This window comes from Gopherus flavomarginatus, chromosome 5, assembly GCF_025201925.1.
Source record: "Gopherus flavomarginatus isolate rGopFla2 chromosome 5, rGopFla2.mat.asm, whole genome shotgun sequence".
In the NCBI taxonomy this organism is placed as follows: domain Eukaryota; kingdom Metazoa; phylum Chordata; order Testudines; family Testudinidae; genus Gopherus; species Gopherus flavomarginatus.
Window position 1 is genome coordinate 15,344,725 of NC_066621.1, and position 17,659 is coordinate 15,362,383.

At 43.6% G+C, this 17,659-nt stretch overlaps 1 protein-coding gene across 22 annotated transcripts in view; it reads right to left on the reverse strand.

Moving 5' to 3' along the window:
• Positions 1-2,808: 2,808 nt before the first annotated feature.
• The window catches only part of NFASC (neurofascin), a 183,249-nt gene continuing 168,398 nt past the window's right edge, over positions 2,809-17,659 (reverse strand). For 21 of the 22 annotated variants that reach the window (XM_050955564.1, XM_050955566.1, XM_050955565.1 and 18 more), the window contains 3 exons: positions 13,767-13,898; positions 12,065-12,131; positions 2,809-4,588 (listed from right to left, as the gene is read on the reverse strand). In XM_050955564.1, the coding sequence (XP_050811521.1) occupies positions 4,360-4,588; positions 12,065-12,131; positions 13,767-13,898 (428 nt within the window). In that variant the 3' untranslated portion in view covers positions 2,809-4,359. Of the gene's footprint in view, positions 4,589-6,396; positions 7,473-12,064; positions 12,132-13,766; positions 13,899-17,659 lie in introns of those variants that run through there. The other variant, XM_050955573.1, reaches the window with a different exon arrangement.

The window sequence follows — 17,659 nt, forward strand, 5'->3', positions numbered from 1 at the left end:
ATGTTCTTTCTATGCCCTTTTGGCATCATAGGTCGGATGGCTCAGTTGGTCAGACACACCACATGGTGGGGTGCTTGGTTGACCTTTAGAATGGGAGCAGCATGCCCCTCTGGCTGCACACTGCAGCATATGCCCTGGGCACCTGACAGTGCTCTGTAGCTGATGGGCTCTGCCTACTTGAGGCGATGGTGCACAGACCAGCCCGGTGACTTGGATGAATCCCCCACGAGGGCAAAAGAGAGAGAATCTGGATTGTTTGCATTGCACAGACTTCTTTGGACAGCCAGGTATTACAGATGAACAAGGGCTATTAGCTCATCCAGTCCATCTCAGGGAAGACAGAGCATGACTGTTTCCTGCAGTATTTCTCCTGCAATACAGCTCCATAGGTCATCCTAATGGCTTATCATCTACCCAACTAAAAACATATTTGATGCAGGCATTGTTAATAGCTCTAGGGTCACTGTGGTGATTTTACAGTACGGTCTGGTGGAAGTCATGCACATGTATTAATTTAGCTACCAAAATTCTAATTAGCCTTCAGTCAGATGGCTTTGCAGGCCGTGAGTTAGCTACTAGTAACGACGACTATGGGAAACACCTAATAAACCTTTATGGAAAAGACCTCTGGAATATAATAGGAAATGTTATGCTCTGTGTAGGTTTGTGAACCTCCCTATAAAATTAACAGAGAATTACGTGTGCCTGCTGCAAAACTCTAGAGCAGTGGTTCTCAGCCAGGGGTCTGGGCCCACCTGGCAGGCCACGGGCAGGTTTCAGGTAGTCCGCCAAGCATGGCCGGTGTTAGACTTGTTGAAGCCCAGGGCAGAAAACCAAAGCCCCACTGCACAGGACTGCAGCCAGGGCTGAAGCCGAAGCCTGCGCAGCTTAGCTTTGTGGGTCTCCTCCATGGTGTGGGTCCCCAGGCAATTGCCCTGCTTGCTATGCCAGCCCTGGCTTTTATATGCAGAAAAACAGCTGTGGCACAGCTGGGCCGTGGAGTTTTGATAACGTGTTGGGAGGGGCCTCAGAAAGAAAAAGGTTGAGAACCCCTGCTTTAGAGACTGCTTCCAAAAAACAAAACAAAAAACAAACAAACAAAAAAAAACAACAAAAAAACCCTCAACCTCATACAAATGTTATACTACATCCTATAGCTTTTTCATTTCCAGAGAACTCTACTCAATTTCTATAGACCCTTATTTTCATCCTTAGTAAATCATACAGGACTTCTCCATAAAGGATATGTGCTCTGTGCTTGGCTTTCTTTTCTAGATTCAGATCAATTTCTGGGGGTAACATTGACTTCAGTGGAGTTAATCCAGGGATACATTTTGTCCATTTCCTCCTACATATTTTTTTCTTTTGTGGTTACTCAAGGAGCAAGGGTTCTGTATGTCAGGGTTCTGTATGCTGAGGTGTCAGGAACCTAACTCATCTGGTATTTTTGAGGTAACCATCTCTAGTCTCTGCTGCTCTAGGAATGTTATGGTGGCTTTAGTGAGTAATATGTGAAATAGCCATAAAGCAAAACACTTTCCTTTTCCAAACAGATGCTATGTAGGTGGCTCAGTAAAGTGATTCACAGGGACAGAACATAGTGGGTGTGAATCACAAGCCAAGCTGCTCTCAATAACACCCTTGTAACTCCATAGGGGTGCAGGGGTAATACGGTGGCTAACTGTTTCTCATCCCTCTCTAGTGGCTGGTCCAGAGGGAGGATAAGAACTCCCTATTGCTACCCATCAATGGAGGCGCTCCTTCGGATCAAATGACCGGCATGTGCTTTTGGTGGTTCCTAGGTACATTCCCTGTGATGATCCTGGGTGGGTGGGTAGGGAGGCTGTTACACCGGTGATTTGGCCTGTGTGTACAGCATCACTTTAAATTATGATCCCAGACGTGTACCCCACGTGCCCTCTTAAACTCAGCACTATTTGAAATTTGGCTTAGTGTGTTATAAACTGTTCGGAGGTGACTGCTTTCTTCCCTGGAAGTGAGTGGTTATAGGTCTCCCCTTGCTACGGAACAGTGCCAGCTGAGTCCATTAGAATTAAGCCTGTGGGTATAATGCATTTACATTGACAGTAACAGAGTGATGGTTATGATTTTTCTCCCTCTAAAGGAAAAAGTGAACTACCGTGGCAGGTGATTTCCTTTGTGGCTTAGACCATGTTAACAGGAGTAACCCTATGTGTAAGAGGCAGCTTTGGCAGTCCTTTATCAGCAGTCTGTGACACACTCTGATTCACATGGTGCATCCAATTTCTTTGCCACACCTAAACGCTCCATCCTGTTTCTTTGCTTGATTTGACTGAGTGTGTTGCACAGGAATGGACCTAGTTTGGGTTTCTTTCTTAGAAATGCAAAATAATTGAGCTGTTAAATATCATGGCAGCTTTAGGTAATGTGGCAAATGTTGTGTCTAATCTATCCCTTGTAGTAGAAACATCTTTGTTAGCAAGATGTCTCTGTAGCAAAGTAGCTTGAAAGCTAAAACAATTGTATGAATCCTACTGCATTTAGTCCATTATGTGCAATAGAACCATCTTCTTCAGTTAAAAAACAAAAACCCTGCTTAACATTGTATAAGTGTGAAACTGTCTGAAATCCTCTGATCTCTCTCAGCAAAGGTACCTTTGGTTTCAAAAGTGCACGAGATGGGGAGAAGACACACGGCATTTGCCGCTAAGTACGGGCTATTATAAAACTCTGTCTTCTACAATGATCCATGCTTTCTCAGCTGGAAGGGCTGCACAGGCATCCTTATTCCTAGTGGACTGACAGACTCACGTCAGGGGCTTAAGCTGAGGGTGAATATTCTTAGTTTATTAAACTTCAGGGGACGTTTGAAGCTGTATAAGGCATATGGAAGAGCATTGTAATGATAGAACTTCCTATAAAGACATGTTATTACAGCATGTTAGCAGGTTAGCTGAACTGAGTTGTCTTGATATGTAAATAACAAAACAGATGAGTGTTCCACATGCAGCCTTAAGCACATGGAAATTTCTCTTGTGGGGTGATTGATCGATCGGGAAAAGGCCGCTGCACCAGGCTAAGGGGAGATTTTTAACTGAGAACAAATTGAATGACACCCTATTGATCAGAATAATGTGGAAGAAGATCCCATGTCCTGCGTCTTTGCCATTTACAGGCCTGGGTATCCCTGAAACTTTCAAGGAGCTTAGCAGCAGCTGCAATGCTGGTTTAATACAATTTGTTCTTTTATCCACCCCCATGGCTGTTAGGTGCCACCTTTTCATGACTGGATATATGTTATCAACTCTTAGTCCCTTTTTCCTGTTAATACTGGTCCTTCCTCTTTGCTTCCCACTGATTTATGGGTTTTTCCTTAAAAGCAGTGGGGTTTGTGGGGTTATATTTTTCTCTTACAAAATAAAGAATAAAATAAGAATCTCCCACATAATTATCCAGTGGCTGAGCAGTCGCCTGGAGTCAGAAGGTGAGCTGCATCTGTCTGTCTTTAATCAAGTCCTACATTTCTTCCCCAACATCCCTTTTAAAAAAAAACTGTTGCTAAGTAGCATGGATGCAGGGAAATCTCGCCCATTGGTTCCTTGGTGACAGAACCCAGTGTGGATGTTTAGCATTAATAAGAGGTATAACACAAATCCAACTGCACCAATGAAAACCTCACGGGCATAGTCTTCCCCGGGGCCCAGTGCAATGCTGCTTCACTTTACAGGAAGGGCCTTTGTGGTGCTGACTTGTTTTGGAGGTGTTATGAGCGAGGTGTTGGCTGTAAAGACGTCCATCTCAAATACAGTCTCAGAGAACGTCCCATTAATACAGTACCGTGTTGTTTCTATTCCTAGCTGATCTGACCCCTCCTGCTTCCTTGTATGGTTTCATGCTGCTGTTAACCTGGATAGGCCTTGTATCCTCATTCCCTACCCCATCCCCCTTTCTCTGATTTGGGACCTTTCTCCAAGAAAAATAACTTTGAACCCCCCAGAAGGAAAAAACCAGAAACCTCAGCAGGGTAAATGATTAACCAAAGAGAGTGCTGCGTTATCTAAAAAAGAAGACCTGGGGAGGGGTTGGTGTTCCAAGTTCTGAAGCCCAGGATGTAGAACCTGTGCGTCCTGCTCTTCCTTTGGCCCCTTTGGTTCAGCTCAGATTTCAGCTACAGCTACAACACGTTAGCACCCCATGAATCCTTGCCATTCGCATGTTTGCTAAGGATAGGATGGCATTGGTGACCACCTGGACTGTTCTGTTTTTGTTTGATCTTTTTTCGTTGTTTTTTTTTCATACTCGGGTTCCTGTTGGTGGTGGCGGTTTTACCCCCATTGGCTATGTATATATTTGTCGTTGTGGTTTCAATGTATTTTGTTACGCCAGGGAGTAGATAGCATTGACGGGGGATGTGGCTTCCGAACTCTCATTGCCTTCTGTCTCCTCCTTGTCTTTCTTGACTGTGTACTGGCCGATAAAGGAGCCATCCTCGTTGAACTGCCCTTCGCCCCCCTCTCCATAATCCACCAGGCTATCATCGCTTTCCTGCTTTATGGTGCCGTCCAAGGAGGTGTGGCTGCCTGGTGGTTCCTTGTTGTCTTCATCACTGGGTGGCAGAAGACAGACACACACAGTAAGAATTGATAGTGTGGCGTTTAAGGGACGCTGTTAAAAACAGGGGGCTGGGTTTCTCAAATAAAATCCACTGTGTTTGCTTACAAGATTCAAATGTGCAAACGAATTGGGCAGCTGTAACTGCAAATGGCTAGTCACAATTCCCCTGTTATGCAAATGCAGCTGCAGTAATTGCTGCCTTATATTAGGCACACAGCTGCATGTGCAGTTTGCACACTTGACTTTTTTGAAAACCCAGCCTCATTTTTATTTTTTAAGGAAAACAAATGTCCTTACCTAGTTTATAGATAATCCTTTGCTCAGTCGATCAGGAAGAATATTACAATTTTTTTCCTTTTGTTTATCCTCTCTATTTACTTTTTGCATTTCAGTCGTCCTTGGACAGTAAAATAGTTGGTTCCACTTTTCTGTCTAGTGAGTTTCACTTTCAGATTCTCTTGCACAGACATAATCTGTCCTTTAGATAGCCACGCCCACATGCAATTGGGGGTGGTTGTTTTTGAAAAGTACTGCAGGGGGATTATGGGGAGGATGCCAAAATCTGTGCATCTCTCAAGTACCTGTGGAAATTCACTTCTCGGAGTTTATTTTCAATCATTTCATCTCATCTGTTTGAGTCTTCATCCTTAACACTTCTGACATTTTACACTAGGAAACTATATTGTTTTCTTCCAGAAAGATTAAACAAACCCATAGAAAAAACACTTTTCATAGACGTATCTCACAAAAATCAGGAAAAAAGTTGCATTTCCCCTGTATAGTAAGGACATGTGTCTCATACACATGAATAATATGTGAGTGGACTGCAGTATACGAAGAAATGCCTTTCATATCCGTTAATAATGTGTCCTTATTTGATCTCATACGTTCAGTAGAGATGTTACCTCTACTGAAATCTGAGATGTCAAATTTAATTTTTCTCTTAGTAGGTCTTTTCAGCTGAGGACTCAAACTTAGAACTGTCTGCTTCAAATTGGTTACAAAATAAGCAACACTATTTCTTGGCCTACTTTTGTGTGTGTGTGGTCTTTGTCTAGCTAAAATTTAGGGAAAAAATTGGAATGGTTCAAGGTTGCTTTTGCTAAGTCATCAATCTAAAAAATGATCCAGCATTTGAAAGAAAAGTGAGGAATTTTCTGTAGCTTTCCTACACTCAGGCAGTACCGCATTGAAAGCAGCATTTATGCTATGCTTTGGGTATTGTGCTCTCAGTGGAAACAATGCACCTTCCTTACTTGTTGCAAATAAGCTCAAAGACCTGTTGTTTCATGGCTCTTTTGTAACGCTCTACAGCCATCAAAGCAGCAACTGAGCGATAAAAGGTTGCTCTGCAGGTAAGGCGCTGGGCAAAGCTCGGGTCACTCATTTCAATACAGAGATGGGAAATAAACCATTCACTTTTCCTTCTCATTCCTGCCCCTGATAATTTAGATTCAGGTTGTAGCATTTGACAGTGCTGCTTAGCAATGGGAATGACCTATTAGGTCATTTAATCTATCCCATGCCATTTAAGTGATGGTTTCAGCATCCCATAATGTAGGTAGGATTCGGTGTCCCACAGAGCATTTTTCAGCTCTCTATCATATTACCTTGTAACGGCACTTTGTAAATCCAACAGAGTCCTGTGGCACCTTATAGACTAACAGATGTATTGGAGCATAAGCTTTCGTGGGTGAATACCCACTTCGTCAGACCCACTTTGTCAGCTTATGCTCCAATGCATCTGTTAGTCCATAAGGTGCCACAGGACTCTTTGTTTTTTACAGATCCAGACTAACACGGCGACCCCTCTGATACTTTGTAAATCCAGTAGCACAATCAAAGCAATGCTTGTGGCCTTGTGTTAACTTGGCATGATGCTAAGAATTAACATGGTAGCTTTATAAGCAGCTTCTTTGTTAAGAATTTAAATCTGCAAGCAGTGCCGCCTTTTCGAAAGCCCAATAACATAAGCAGAGAGTGGCAAAAACCAGAACAGTTGATCTGAAATCTCCTTTCCCAAGGTTTGGGGTGGGTTCAGATAAAAATGGATCTAGATAAAAAGTTTTCCTCAGGTGGTGTTATCGGGGCCAGACGCCAGGGCAAGGAAGTTTTCCAGTCCCACCCCCTGGCTTTGCCTCTCTCTTGGTTCTATTGTGTCCTGTTAGTACATTAGGAAGGTGATGTGTAGAGTCGTTAGCACGTTAATGCTACTTAATCCCGTTAAAATGGCCTTTCATGGTTTTGGATGTATGGATGAGAAAATAAGAGCACCCAGTTCAGCACTGTTTGGGAAGCGTCACGAGTGACATGGGTCAGAGAGAGAGGTGGGATTTCAGTATATATAACTGACTGATTGTTTAAGCCTAATATCTTTTTGCTCGTGGTTTTGTTGTCTTCACTCCCTCAGCTCCTCCACACAGTGCATAGACTGAGTGCCTCTTGTGGTCAATACATCAGAGGTGCATCATGCAAGCAGATGACCTGAGGATTCTTAATTCATCTCCCTCAGATGAATCCCCAATCCTTGCCCATGTGAATAGTCCTTAACTGTGCAGTTGGTCCCACTGAAGCTAGTTGGATTTATTGCATGAATAAGGATTAATCACATAAGTGTAGGTTGCAGACTGGGCCCTTAGAATTTAACTGGTTCTGATAGGTGCTCTCAAATCATTGAATGTTTTTCAGGAGGAATGCAACTTGCTGGACATGAGATGCCCAAAATCTCAGTGTGAGGGAGATGACTGTTGTTTAATATGTTAGGTAGAGAGGCAAAGGGTAAGGAGTATTTCAGCTGTGAAAGAAACAAACGGCTCAAAGAAAAAGCTAAATGTGCCGGACTTCTGGCAGCACATGGGTCCTACCTTTCAAGAGACCTTCATGGTCCATGTGGATAGACAAGGTGGAAAGGAGAAGAAAGAATGGGAATAAAACAGAGAGAAGCAGAAAGAGCTGGATCAGAGAGAGATATGATGAGGTATGCATTTAAAGGGGCAGGTGCTGAAACACCACTGCATTCCTCGAGGGGCCAATTGCCTCTTTATACCAAATGGAATTGGTGTTATGTTCCTAGCTAGCTGAACCTCACTGACTCCCCCTCAAAAGTTAATACTGAATTAAAAAAAAAAAGTATCAGACGGTCAGAAAACAGGTTATTTGCAGATATGCTACAGGGTGTTCCTGTCCTGGGAGCCAACTGGATGGCCTGCAGTCACTGCTGTCCGTGGCATCATCTAGAATAAGCTGGCTGAGGCTTAGCCGAGTGGATCTCCTGGTTTTTTTTCTCCCCTTTCATCGATTTGATTTTTCAGTTGAATGTCATGTCGGTGAAAGGTGGTGCACTGATGGCCCTGAAACCTGAAGGTGACCCACACTGGTCCAGGGACTGCAGGCTCCTCCCAGGAAGACCCAGTGGGAGCTCCTCTAAGGATAAGAGGACAGTTCTATCTCTGTGGCCCATTCCATTCTTGGTCTCTGCTGTGGACTAGCTGCACATGACGGGCTGGCAGTACTTGTGATATCGACACCTTGTTGTTGGGAACTGAAATAAGACCTACTGAACTCATTACACGTAGGTCACTGAACAGCTGGCAGAGAGCACCATGTCTGTCAGTCAGTCTGTCTGGGCTGGAGGTGATTTGGAGCCCTACAGGTGAAAGGCTCTGGTTCCCTGAGCTCTCCAGCCAACTTCCCCCTTCACAGTGCTAAGTTCCACTGGAATCGTTTGGTAGAATGAGGCATAGGCACTGGCACAGAATGCTGTCCAAAGATAATGGTCTCCCACTTTAAAAACAGGCTCCTCAGCTCAGCCTCTGAGCAGGGTGACCATTGCTCTTTCAGTGGAATAGAGAGATGCGACAGTATCTTGTAATTACAGGCTGCAGAGATTTGAAAGCATGCACGGGGCATAATGGATGTGAGGGCATGATGAGTGCGTATCGGACATGCTTATGTGGAGGTGCGGAGGGAAACCAATGAACTCCCATCAGCTCAAATTCTGTCCTCCTTTTAAACTCTATTTGTTACTTTCCTTCAGCCTAACATCACAACCATTCTGAATCTTAATCAGCCAACCACACTTCATACCAATTCTTCAGGTTCACCTTCCTCTCTATCAGGTTAAGGGAGGCCTTGTTTCCCTCAGCCTTCTCTGTGACCTTGGGACATTGTGGCCTGATTCTCCGGAACAGAATCCAGCTAGAAGATAGTATTGTCATGTCTGGTTCTGCACTGCATGCTTAACACTGTGCTAGTAATGATACTTCACACTTCCAAGATGCCTGTGATTTGAGCAGCACAGAACTTTACACCAATGTTAATCTAAAGCCAGATTCTGATGCTCATATGCTGAGTGGCACCTTCTTCTACAAACTGGCATAACGCGGGCCAGGCCTATGCTAAAAAGTTAGGTTGACCCAACTGTGTCATTTGGGGTGTGTGAAATATCCACACCCCTGAGCAATGGAGTTAAGTTGACCTAACCCCAGGTGTACATGGTGCTAGGTCGAAGGAAGAATTCTTCTGTTGACCTACTCACTGCTTCTCGAGAGAAGGATTAGTTAGAGCGATGAGAGAGCCCCTCCCATTGCTGGAGTAAGTTTCTACATGAAGTGCTTCAGCAGTGTTTGTAGTGAAGACCGAGCAGAAGTCAATACTCACTCTGGGGTAGAATCTGCCCCAGTTAAACCCCTTGATAGTGCCGAGAGGTAGGTGACCGCTAGGATACACTATAAAGACACAGCCCCCTTTAAAAATACCTCCACTGAGGTAGCAAACCCTCCCCCCGCAACAAACAACCGACTGTTGTTGGTTTTTTATATATAAACTGCATCTAAGTTGTCTGTTGTTTCCCTCCCTCTGACCTCTGCCTTTTGATGGCAAGCTCTTCAGAACAGGGGTTGTCCTTAAGCATTTGGAAAGCACCCAGCATATAGTGGGGGCTACCACATACTAGCAATAAAGAGGCATTTCCGATCCCTTCCCATTGTCCTGACAAATGTCCTGCTGCCTGGATGGTGCTTGGGCAATAAATGGAGCCCTACAGAACTGTTCCTTTTGCTGAAGGATGGCAGCCAAGCTAAGAGCTGGGTTTTTCTCTTCCATCTGTGGGTGGTGGTAGCATTTTAAATAGTCACGGTGCCCTAGAGTCAAGTGTTTCATAAATGCTTTATATAAATACCCCTGCAATGCAGCTGACTTGGGGGTGGAAATAAGGAAAATTTTGGCCTCAGGCTCCAAGACAAACCCCTGCTCTTACACAAAGTGCCATAGGGCGCCTGCCCATGCAGAAAAAACAAGAGCATGAGTTGTTAAGGGAGCAACCTATAAGGACATGTGCCAGGTCACTGAGTGGCTATTTAGATTAAACGACCAAGACCCAACAGTGAGATGTACAGCTATTTGGATCATGTCTGCACTGCACAGGGTTTATGGATCATGTCTGCACTGCACAGGGTTCCAATAACACTGATGAAATTCCCAGAGTCCATCCCGTATGTGCTGGGCTCAGGGTGAAACCTGAAATGGAACCGCTAGGGGCTGCTGGTTGCTCCTTTGTTCTCAAGTCCTAGTCAGGGATGTCCTTGGACTTGTACACAGTGCATGGAAAATAAGTTACAGTTGTTAATATAAATTGCAATTAACTTTCGTAAGTTGTTCTGTCAAGGTGAGCTTACCCTTAATCACAATAACTATCTCCCACCAGCAGAACAGCCTCTCAGAGTGAATAAATTCACTCTGGCTGTTTGCAGGCTAATAAACCATATTGTGTTCCAGCCCTGTTATGTCCCACTGAGCCATCTGGGCTGGCTTCTTAACACTGGCAAAAGGTGATAGACAAAGCAAGTCCCTTCCATGTGATTATCTTGTCAGAACCTCACCAGGGCGTGCTTGACGGATGGCTTGGCATCAGAGTGCAGGCATGCACAGAGCAGGTTGCTCTTGCAAAATGAACATTCTGCTATTGGGAGCACAGACTGTGGCTGCAGCGACAGAAGACAGGCTAGGCAAACGGTGCAAACTGACGTTCCAATGTCGTGGCATGAGAGCTTTAAATTCACAGCCCAAACATGCACGGGATTGAGAGTCTGGAGGAGGAGTTTCTATTTGTCTGGCTCGCCAATGTGGGTTTTTGCTGGGAGTTTATTTGCATTCTGTATCTTTGCATATGCCATGCAGAAAATGAAACAGCTCTGGTCACATGGCATCCTCTTGAGAAAAACAGCCAGGACTGGAACATAATTACTGTAGCAACTTGCTACTATATGACACAAACATGATTGTCCAAAAGAATCCAAATATTTTGCCTTTTATTCATATATCTGTCTGGGGTGCTACAGTCCTGGGCAGCTTGATACTAAAGCATCATAGCTCGCTCTGCATTTTAAATAGGTCCTTCCCATCTCTGGTATTTCAGTTTGTCAAGTGATACTGGGAATATTGTGCTATGGCACAGGGCTTAATCTAAAAACTCATTAAATCAGGGGAAAGATTCCCATTGACTGCAGTGGGCTTTGGATCAAGCCTATATGGAAAGGTTCACTGCAGTTACTTAAGTAAAAGAAAATCATAATGTGAAAGCAAGCTACAGACACACTGTAAATCCCAGTTACTAATACTGTAAAAGGCAAAAAAATTAAAGAGCTGGCAACTTTACCTCTTTTCTTTCTTTGGAAGCAATGAGGAAACCAATGTGGAGCCATGAAGACAATACCACACGCAAACAGCCACAGAAACTCATTTAGCCTCTTGTTAAAGTATTGTTGTGGCTGGATGGGGATCTGGCTGCTGTTCTTTCAAGGATGCCATTGAGTTTGAGAGGGGCTGATAGGATGTGGGGTAGGTCCCAGCTGTTGGAGCAGTGTCTGTTAGCCATATTTCAGTGGAGTTTGTTGGGATCCTCTAGGGTAAGGCCTGGCATCTGAATCCATACAGGTTGCCCTGTATGTATTATGGAGTTCTTACAGGCTCTGAGGGCTAATCTGAACAGCATATGGACATCTCCTTCTTTAGATAGCGCACTAACGCTAAGAAAAAGATTGAGCAACAGAGTGTCAAATGGCTGTAACAGCCTGGCACTGTCTGAGGATCTTTGGCTCTTGATGTGTCACTGTGTGTGTCTGAAGCCAGTTTCCTCCCAAGGAGAATGACCTTGTCCCAAGTGATTGTTGTCAGAGCATTCTCTGTCTGGAGAATGCAGAGGGTGGAGAAAGGAGGACACCTTATTAGAACATTCTAGTTTGGTTGCTTTTCTGGATATTTAGGCAGGAATGTCTCCTTTTGCAGAGATCTTGCACAGTGGGAGACAGGAGGAGGAGGAAACGGAAGGTGAAAAGTAATTCATGAGACAGTGCGGTGCCTTGGTGATAGTTATGTGGGGCGGGGGAGAATAGAGAGGGGTGAGACTTGAGTTGGGCAGGTGGTGGGATAGAAGTGGCTTATTGAACACACATGCCAAGTAGAGACATACCTGTAGTCAAATGATGGATCATCTACTTTGTGGTCTTCATGATCTAGGACTTCAACTTTTTCACGCACTGTGATAAACAAGCACACCACCAAGCAAAAGTTAAGTTAAATATGAGAGATTTAAAAAAATTTAGCTGCTTAGTTTCAAGAATGACCTCCTTTCCTGGGTGTGTGTGGGGTTTTTTTGGTTTGTTTTTGGGTTTGTTTTTTTTTGCTAAGGAATGTGGATGAAGAGAATACAAAGCGAGGACAGTAACTGACATGGAAACTGATTGAGACAATGCTCTCATGCATCTGATCAAGAGCCCTTGGCAAATGTACTGGGAAAGTCATTATAAATCATTTCATGTTTTTAATCTCCAAAAGAGCTGTCACTCTGTTCGGATGGGTTTATTTAGAAATCAAAGAATAACTTTGTAAGGGTCAGTGGAGAGAAGTATCACACAATCCCCACCAGAAAGGGACCCCTGGGTTCACCTGTGTCTACAGCGGGTACTATTATAATCTTGTACTGCAGTATCTACCTTGCCACTGGTAGGGCAAGGTATTTCCTTGCAGTTATTTCCTGTGTTAAGGGCGCCTGATTCGCCACCGCTACTCTGGCATGACTCCCTTGATTTTACTGATGTAAAAGTGGAGTGTAACAAAGGTGAGTTAGACCCAGAATGAGGCATGTTGCAAATACCGTGAAGGGTTTTATCCGGAATGGGGGACACCAGGATTTTAAGGCTGCCAATTGTATCCATTTCTTTACCAAGCCTTAAGTGTGGGTTTAAAGTGCTAAATGAAATAAAATTATTATTCTCATGGTTTTAATTCTTTGTAATGAGGCTCCAGTGTTGTGCAGATGAAGCAATTTAAAGAGTCAACGTTTGCCAGCTAGTAAACAGATACATCCGATTCTAAATATAGGGGAAGTCATGATCTGATATTACTACTATGGGGTAGCTGTTGGCAAATGCTGGCTATTGTACTTCATGCACAGTAACCTTTCGTCTGAGCAGCTCAGTGTGCCCTACATTAACCCCAGGGTCAGTATCATTCTCTTTTCTGGAAGGAATTATATGCATTGGGATCAGAACACAGGCCATTATTAATACTGCAATCTGACCTCACGTCTGTCTGTCTGTCTGTCTCTCATCTCCTGTGAAAAAACTGCAGGATGTTTGCCCTGTATCTTACCTGGGGCCCAGTCCTGCAAGCTTTCTGGATACAGGGCTGTGTTGACTGGGATAGGAATCCTACATATGGAGGGGCTTGCAAAATCAGGTACTGAGTGTTACCACAATGCTTGGATATCAAGGTGTAGCCACTCAAATGGCTATAGAGCGGCCATCACTAGGTGAATTCTCCTAAGCCCTGTCTCTGCCTTGGGAAGATTTCAATGAGATGTTTGCAGAAGGAGATCCTTTTGCAGAGAGAGAGGAGTCTATTTATTGAGCAGATGTCAGGTCACTCTTAACAAGAGCAATGAACTATGCAACCTTTCTCCTGCGTAGCAAGCATAGCACGGAGCATTCACCACACCTTTAATTAACTGAAATTCTTTCTGGTACCACTAATTCTCATACCAGGGAGGAATAAAAACCCTTTGACTCAGAAGAGTGTGGCTGAGATCAGTAAAACTGACTTCGCTCCGGAAAGTGTAGGGGTTTCTTTAAACTCAACAGTGTGAATAAGATAGTGCTGGATATTGCTCTTACCTGGATATTTCCCGCCTCTGCTTCTCTTAATGAAGCACACTATCAACAAAATCAGAACCAGAAGCGCAATGGCACACATCAGCCCAATAAACCAGCCCTGGGTTGCAATGTCCACGTGGTTCTTGGTATAAGCTGGTAAGAGGAATTTCAAGAAAACAAGTTAAAAAGGACAGAGTCTAACAGCAGATAGAACTAAAACACTGAGCCAAGTGGCTAGGAAAACCCAGTTCACAAATGATCCATCTCTACAACCATGTTTCTGCATTGTGTATGTATCTATTGATCAGTTTGGTATCTGAGATTACATGGGAATACGGGCTGTGTTTTTTATGTTTTTTTTTTTATGCTTTGTCAACTCAAAATTCTGGCAGAAGCTGTGCATGGCAGAGGATCACAATCAACATAAATAAAATGGATCTAGTACAGACTAATGAAGGGTGTTTAAAAATAAAGGCAAAAGAAGCTGGGTTACAGATTTGATCATCCATTTACAGTGATGGGAAATAAGCAGAAAGCTATACTTCAAGCGGCCCCCATAAATGGGGTGTGAAATTCATCCAAGAAGCAGCTAAAAGCTTTTATTTTCTTGGCACATGGTTAGAACAAAGCACTAAATATAGAAAGTTCCCTGACTCTGCTGTGCTCTGTGCATGCAGTGGCAGAGTAGGGGAGAATCTCTTAGGGAATAGCCTCAGGTCAACACTTGGTATAGTTGCTCCAGTGCTGGTTCTTAAGCTAGGACAAGCCAGAGTTTCCATTAATCAGGCTACCCCTACTTTTAACTCCTTGCTTAGAAGGCAGCTCTGGTGTAGCTCCACCGCTTTTGCTCGCTTTGGGCAATGCCTGAGTATAGACCAGGACCTAGGTGGTACAACCTGTCTTGTTTGATAATGTGTCAAATTCTTTGCCAACCTGGGTTGAAAAAAGCCATCCCCGCTGATGTGAGGAAACGTGACCAACCCATGGTGACCAGGCATTGCCACAATGGGTGCTGGACAGGGTGTTGACCCTGTCCAGGCCAGTGGGGAGGTCAGGGAGCTATATCTGGCACCCGAGAATTTTCCTAGGCAGATTTCCTAGTGGAGATCCCTGATGGCAGACCCTTGATGAGCCATCCTTGGGTTTCAAGAAGAGGAGTCTTGGCCCTAGAGCCCTGAAAGATGGTCTGTCTCCTCACTGGAGGGGGCTCTGTATTACACAGTTTATTTCATACAACAAGGCCATCCATCAGAATTTAATATTAAGCAAGGAAAAGTATCCCAACACTTAACTCCAGTCCCTGAGCCGCTTCCTACAACGTTCACGCAATGGTTATTTTCAGCTCCTAAACACAGTAGGACAAACAAAGCTCTAGCCTATAAATAGCAACTCACTGCTATTTCCTGGCTCTCCTAATCAACATGCACCTGCTATTCAGCAAAACAGAGCAGAGAATAATCTTCAGTGCATCAGCGGGCTAAACATAACCAGACTGCAGTGTAAATATAGATATTCATGGCAAGAGAGATGGAGGACTTCTAGGGTCTGACTCCGATGGGATCAAAAATCTGAGCCAGAATTTGCTAGGATTCGTTCTGACAGGACCAAGATAACGAATGCCCTCTGTTAATTCTCTAGTGATAAAGAAAACAACCTCAACTAGATTGGTTTTGTTTTTTGTTCATCTGACAATGGCTATGAGGAAGCAGTACCAGAATCCTTAATATGCTACATTTTGTTTAATATCGCCTAGGTAGGTAAACAATATCAAATTCTACTGTGAACAAGGGCTCAGAGCCAGTCAGCCACCCAGTTTATCTAGTGCTCAGTCCCATCTTCCGTAGGCACAGATCATCATAAGCAGTGAAACACACTCATACAGTTAGACCCTTAATCAACCCTCCTTTGGACCAACCTTCACGCAGTTAGGCAAAAGCACCATGGCACTGAGTGTATGTGGGCCCTATCCTGCAATTTTTTACTCAGGCCAAAATTCCCCGAAGGACTTCAAAATCAGATGCCATGGCTTTCAAGTCAGGAGGGGTGGGAAGGATATTTTCCCTTTGGGTTTATTTCAACTTGAATGCATGCAAGGTGAATGAGAACTGTGTGCATGCGGTGACAAACCACATCTAATGTCCTTATTCAGAATGTCAGCAGCAAATAATGCCTGAGAACTTTGAAGTTACCCACATTTTAGAATCACCCAATTCTTTCATGACAAGAGGTCACTGAGGACTTGCTCTGCCAAATAGTGCTGATGTTATATCAGCTATTTTAGATGAAGATACAGAATATGAACAATGTGAGGAAAAGCATGTTCTGTTGGGAAACTCTCTTAGGATGATCCCTGATTAGGTTCTGCAAATCTTGCTTGCATCGGTGTTCCAGTTGAAGTCCGTGGGACTACTCATACGAGCAAAAGCCACAGAATCAGACTTCAATTCCATCTTAATACATTCCCAAAACTGATCATTTTTGGATTGTACTCAAATATGGTAACATGATGTTTTTAAAGATACTATGCGAAGTAACACCATAAAAATACACTCTGAAACCTGCACATAAAAGCCTATCTAAAAGAGGCATGATATACTGGTCAACACTGTCAAAAATGGGTTTAATTTTAAACATTCCAGCGTTCCATACCTTTAAACACAATTTCAGGATGTTCCATTATCTTTTTTTTGCTATGATAATTCATGCTTTCCCTAAAAATTGAACCCTGATCAAATTGAAACCCTGATGTTAGTGAGTGGATGTTTCCAGTGAAACTGCTACAAAAATTAGGCTAGTTCAAGTGGGGGGAAAAGGTGGGAGGGGGGGAAAGAGTTTTTACTAATGAAAATGGAGTTAGAACTTTGCAAGGTGAATTGGCATAGCTCTGTTACAATTTATGCCAGCTGAGGATCTGGCCTAAGATTTTTAGGAGGGAGATTTTCAGTGGCACAAAAGGGAGTCAGGCCAGCTGTACCCTAGAAACTTTAGCTGGTATGGTAGCGTTGGTTGAGCTGGCTGCTTTAAAAAAAAAAAAAAAAAAAAAAAAAAAGCAGCAACATTATTATACTGCCAAAACCCTAGTGTAGACACAGTTATACCAACATAAAAGACCTTTTCTGGTATAGCTAATTTCAGTTGGGAAACTGGTTTAAGATATACCGGAAATAGCACATTTTTGTCAGTAGAAGCTGCATCTTCACTAGGAGGGTTTGCTGGTATAGCTGTATTGGCAAACCTTCTGTAGCGTAGCTCTATCTTTAGGTGTCCAGTTCTCATTGACTTTCAATGGAAGTCAGCTGCCAACTTAAATATTTCCCCCTTTAACACTGTCAGCTGGTATTCTGTGCATGCCCCTCTTCTACTAAAGGACCCACTCTGGGAGCTGAACCCTCTTTAAAGATGCATGTTTTTATAATCAAAGGTGTGAGATAATTCAATGGAGTTGAGAATTGAATTAGAGTAACAATGTTCATGGTGGAGGTGGGGGAAGTAAAATTATACTGGAGAGCTTTGAAATGAAAGGAAATTGTATTAGCAATGCTAACAGGATGGGATTTCTACAGGGAAACAATGCTGAGAAATGGAGTGGTTCTTAACTGAAAGCAAAAACCGCCTGAAAGAAAAGCATCGTGCCACTGTGTGGAATGAGGCCAGATTTGCCACTGCAGGGAGTGTTTTAAACAGACTGTAACAGGAGGGTCTCTCACTAGGATAGTGGAACTGGACTACTGTCAAAGTAGGCTTATAATTGCCATCCCCACCCCTAAAAAAATCATGTGATGCCAAAATTACACCTACAGCAAACCTGTATTTAGTGTAAACACAGTGACTGATCACAGCGTTTGAAAAAAGGGAATAGGTGGGTGGCTGTACTTTGGCAGGATGTTTTGATCTGCCTTTATGCAAGGCCAGCA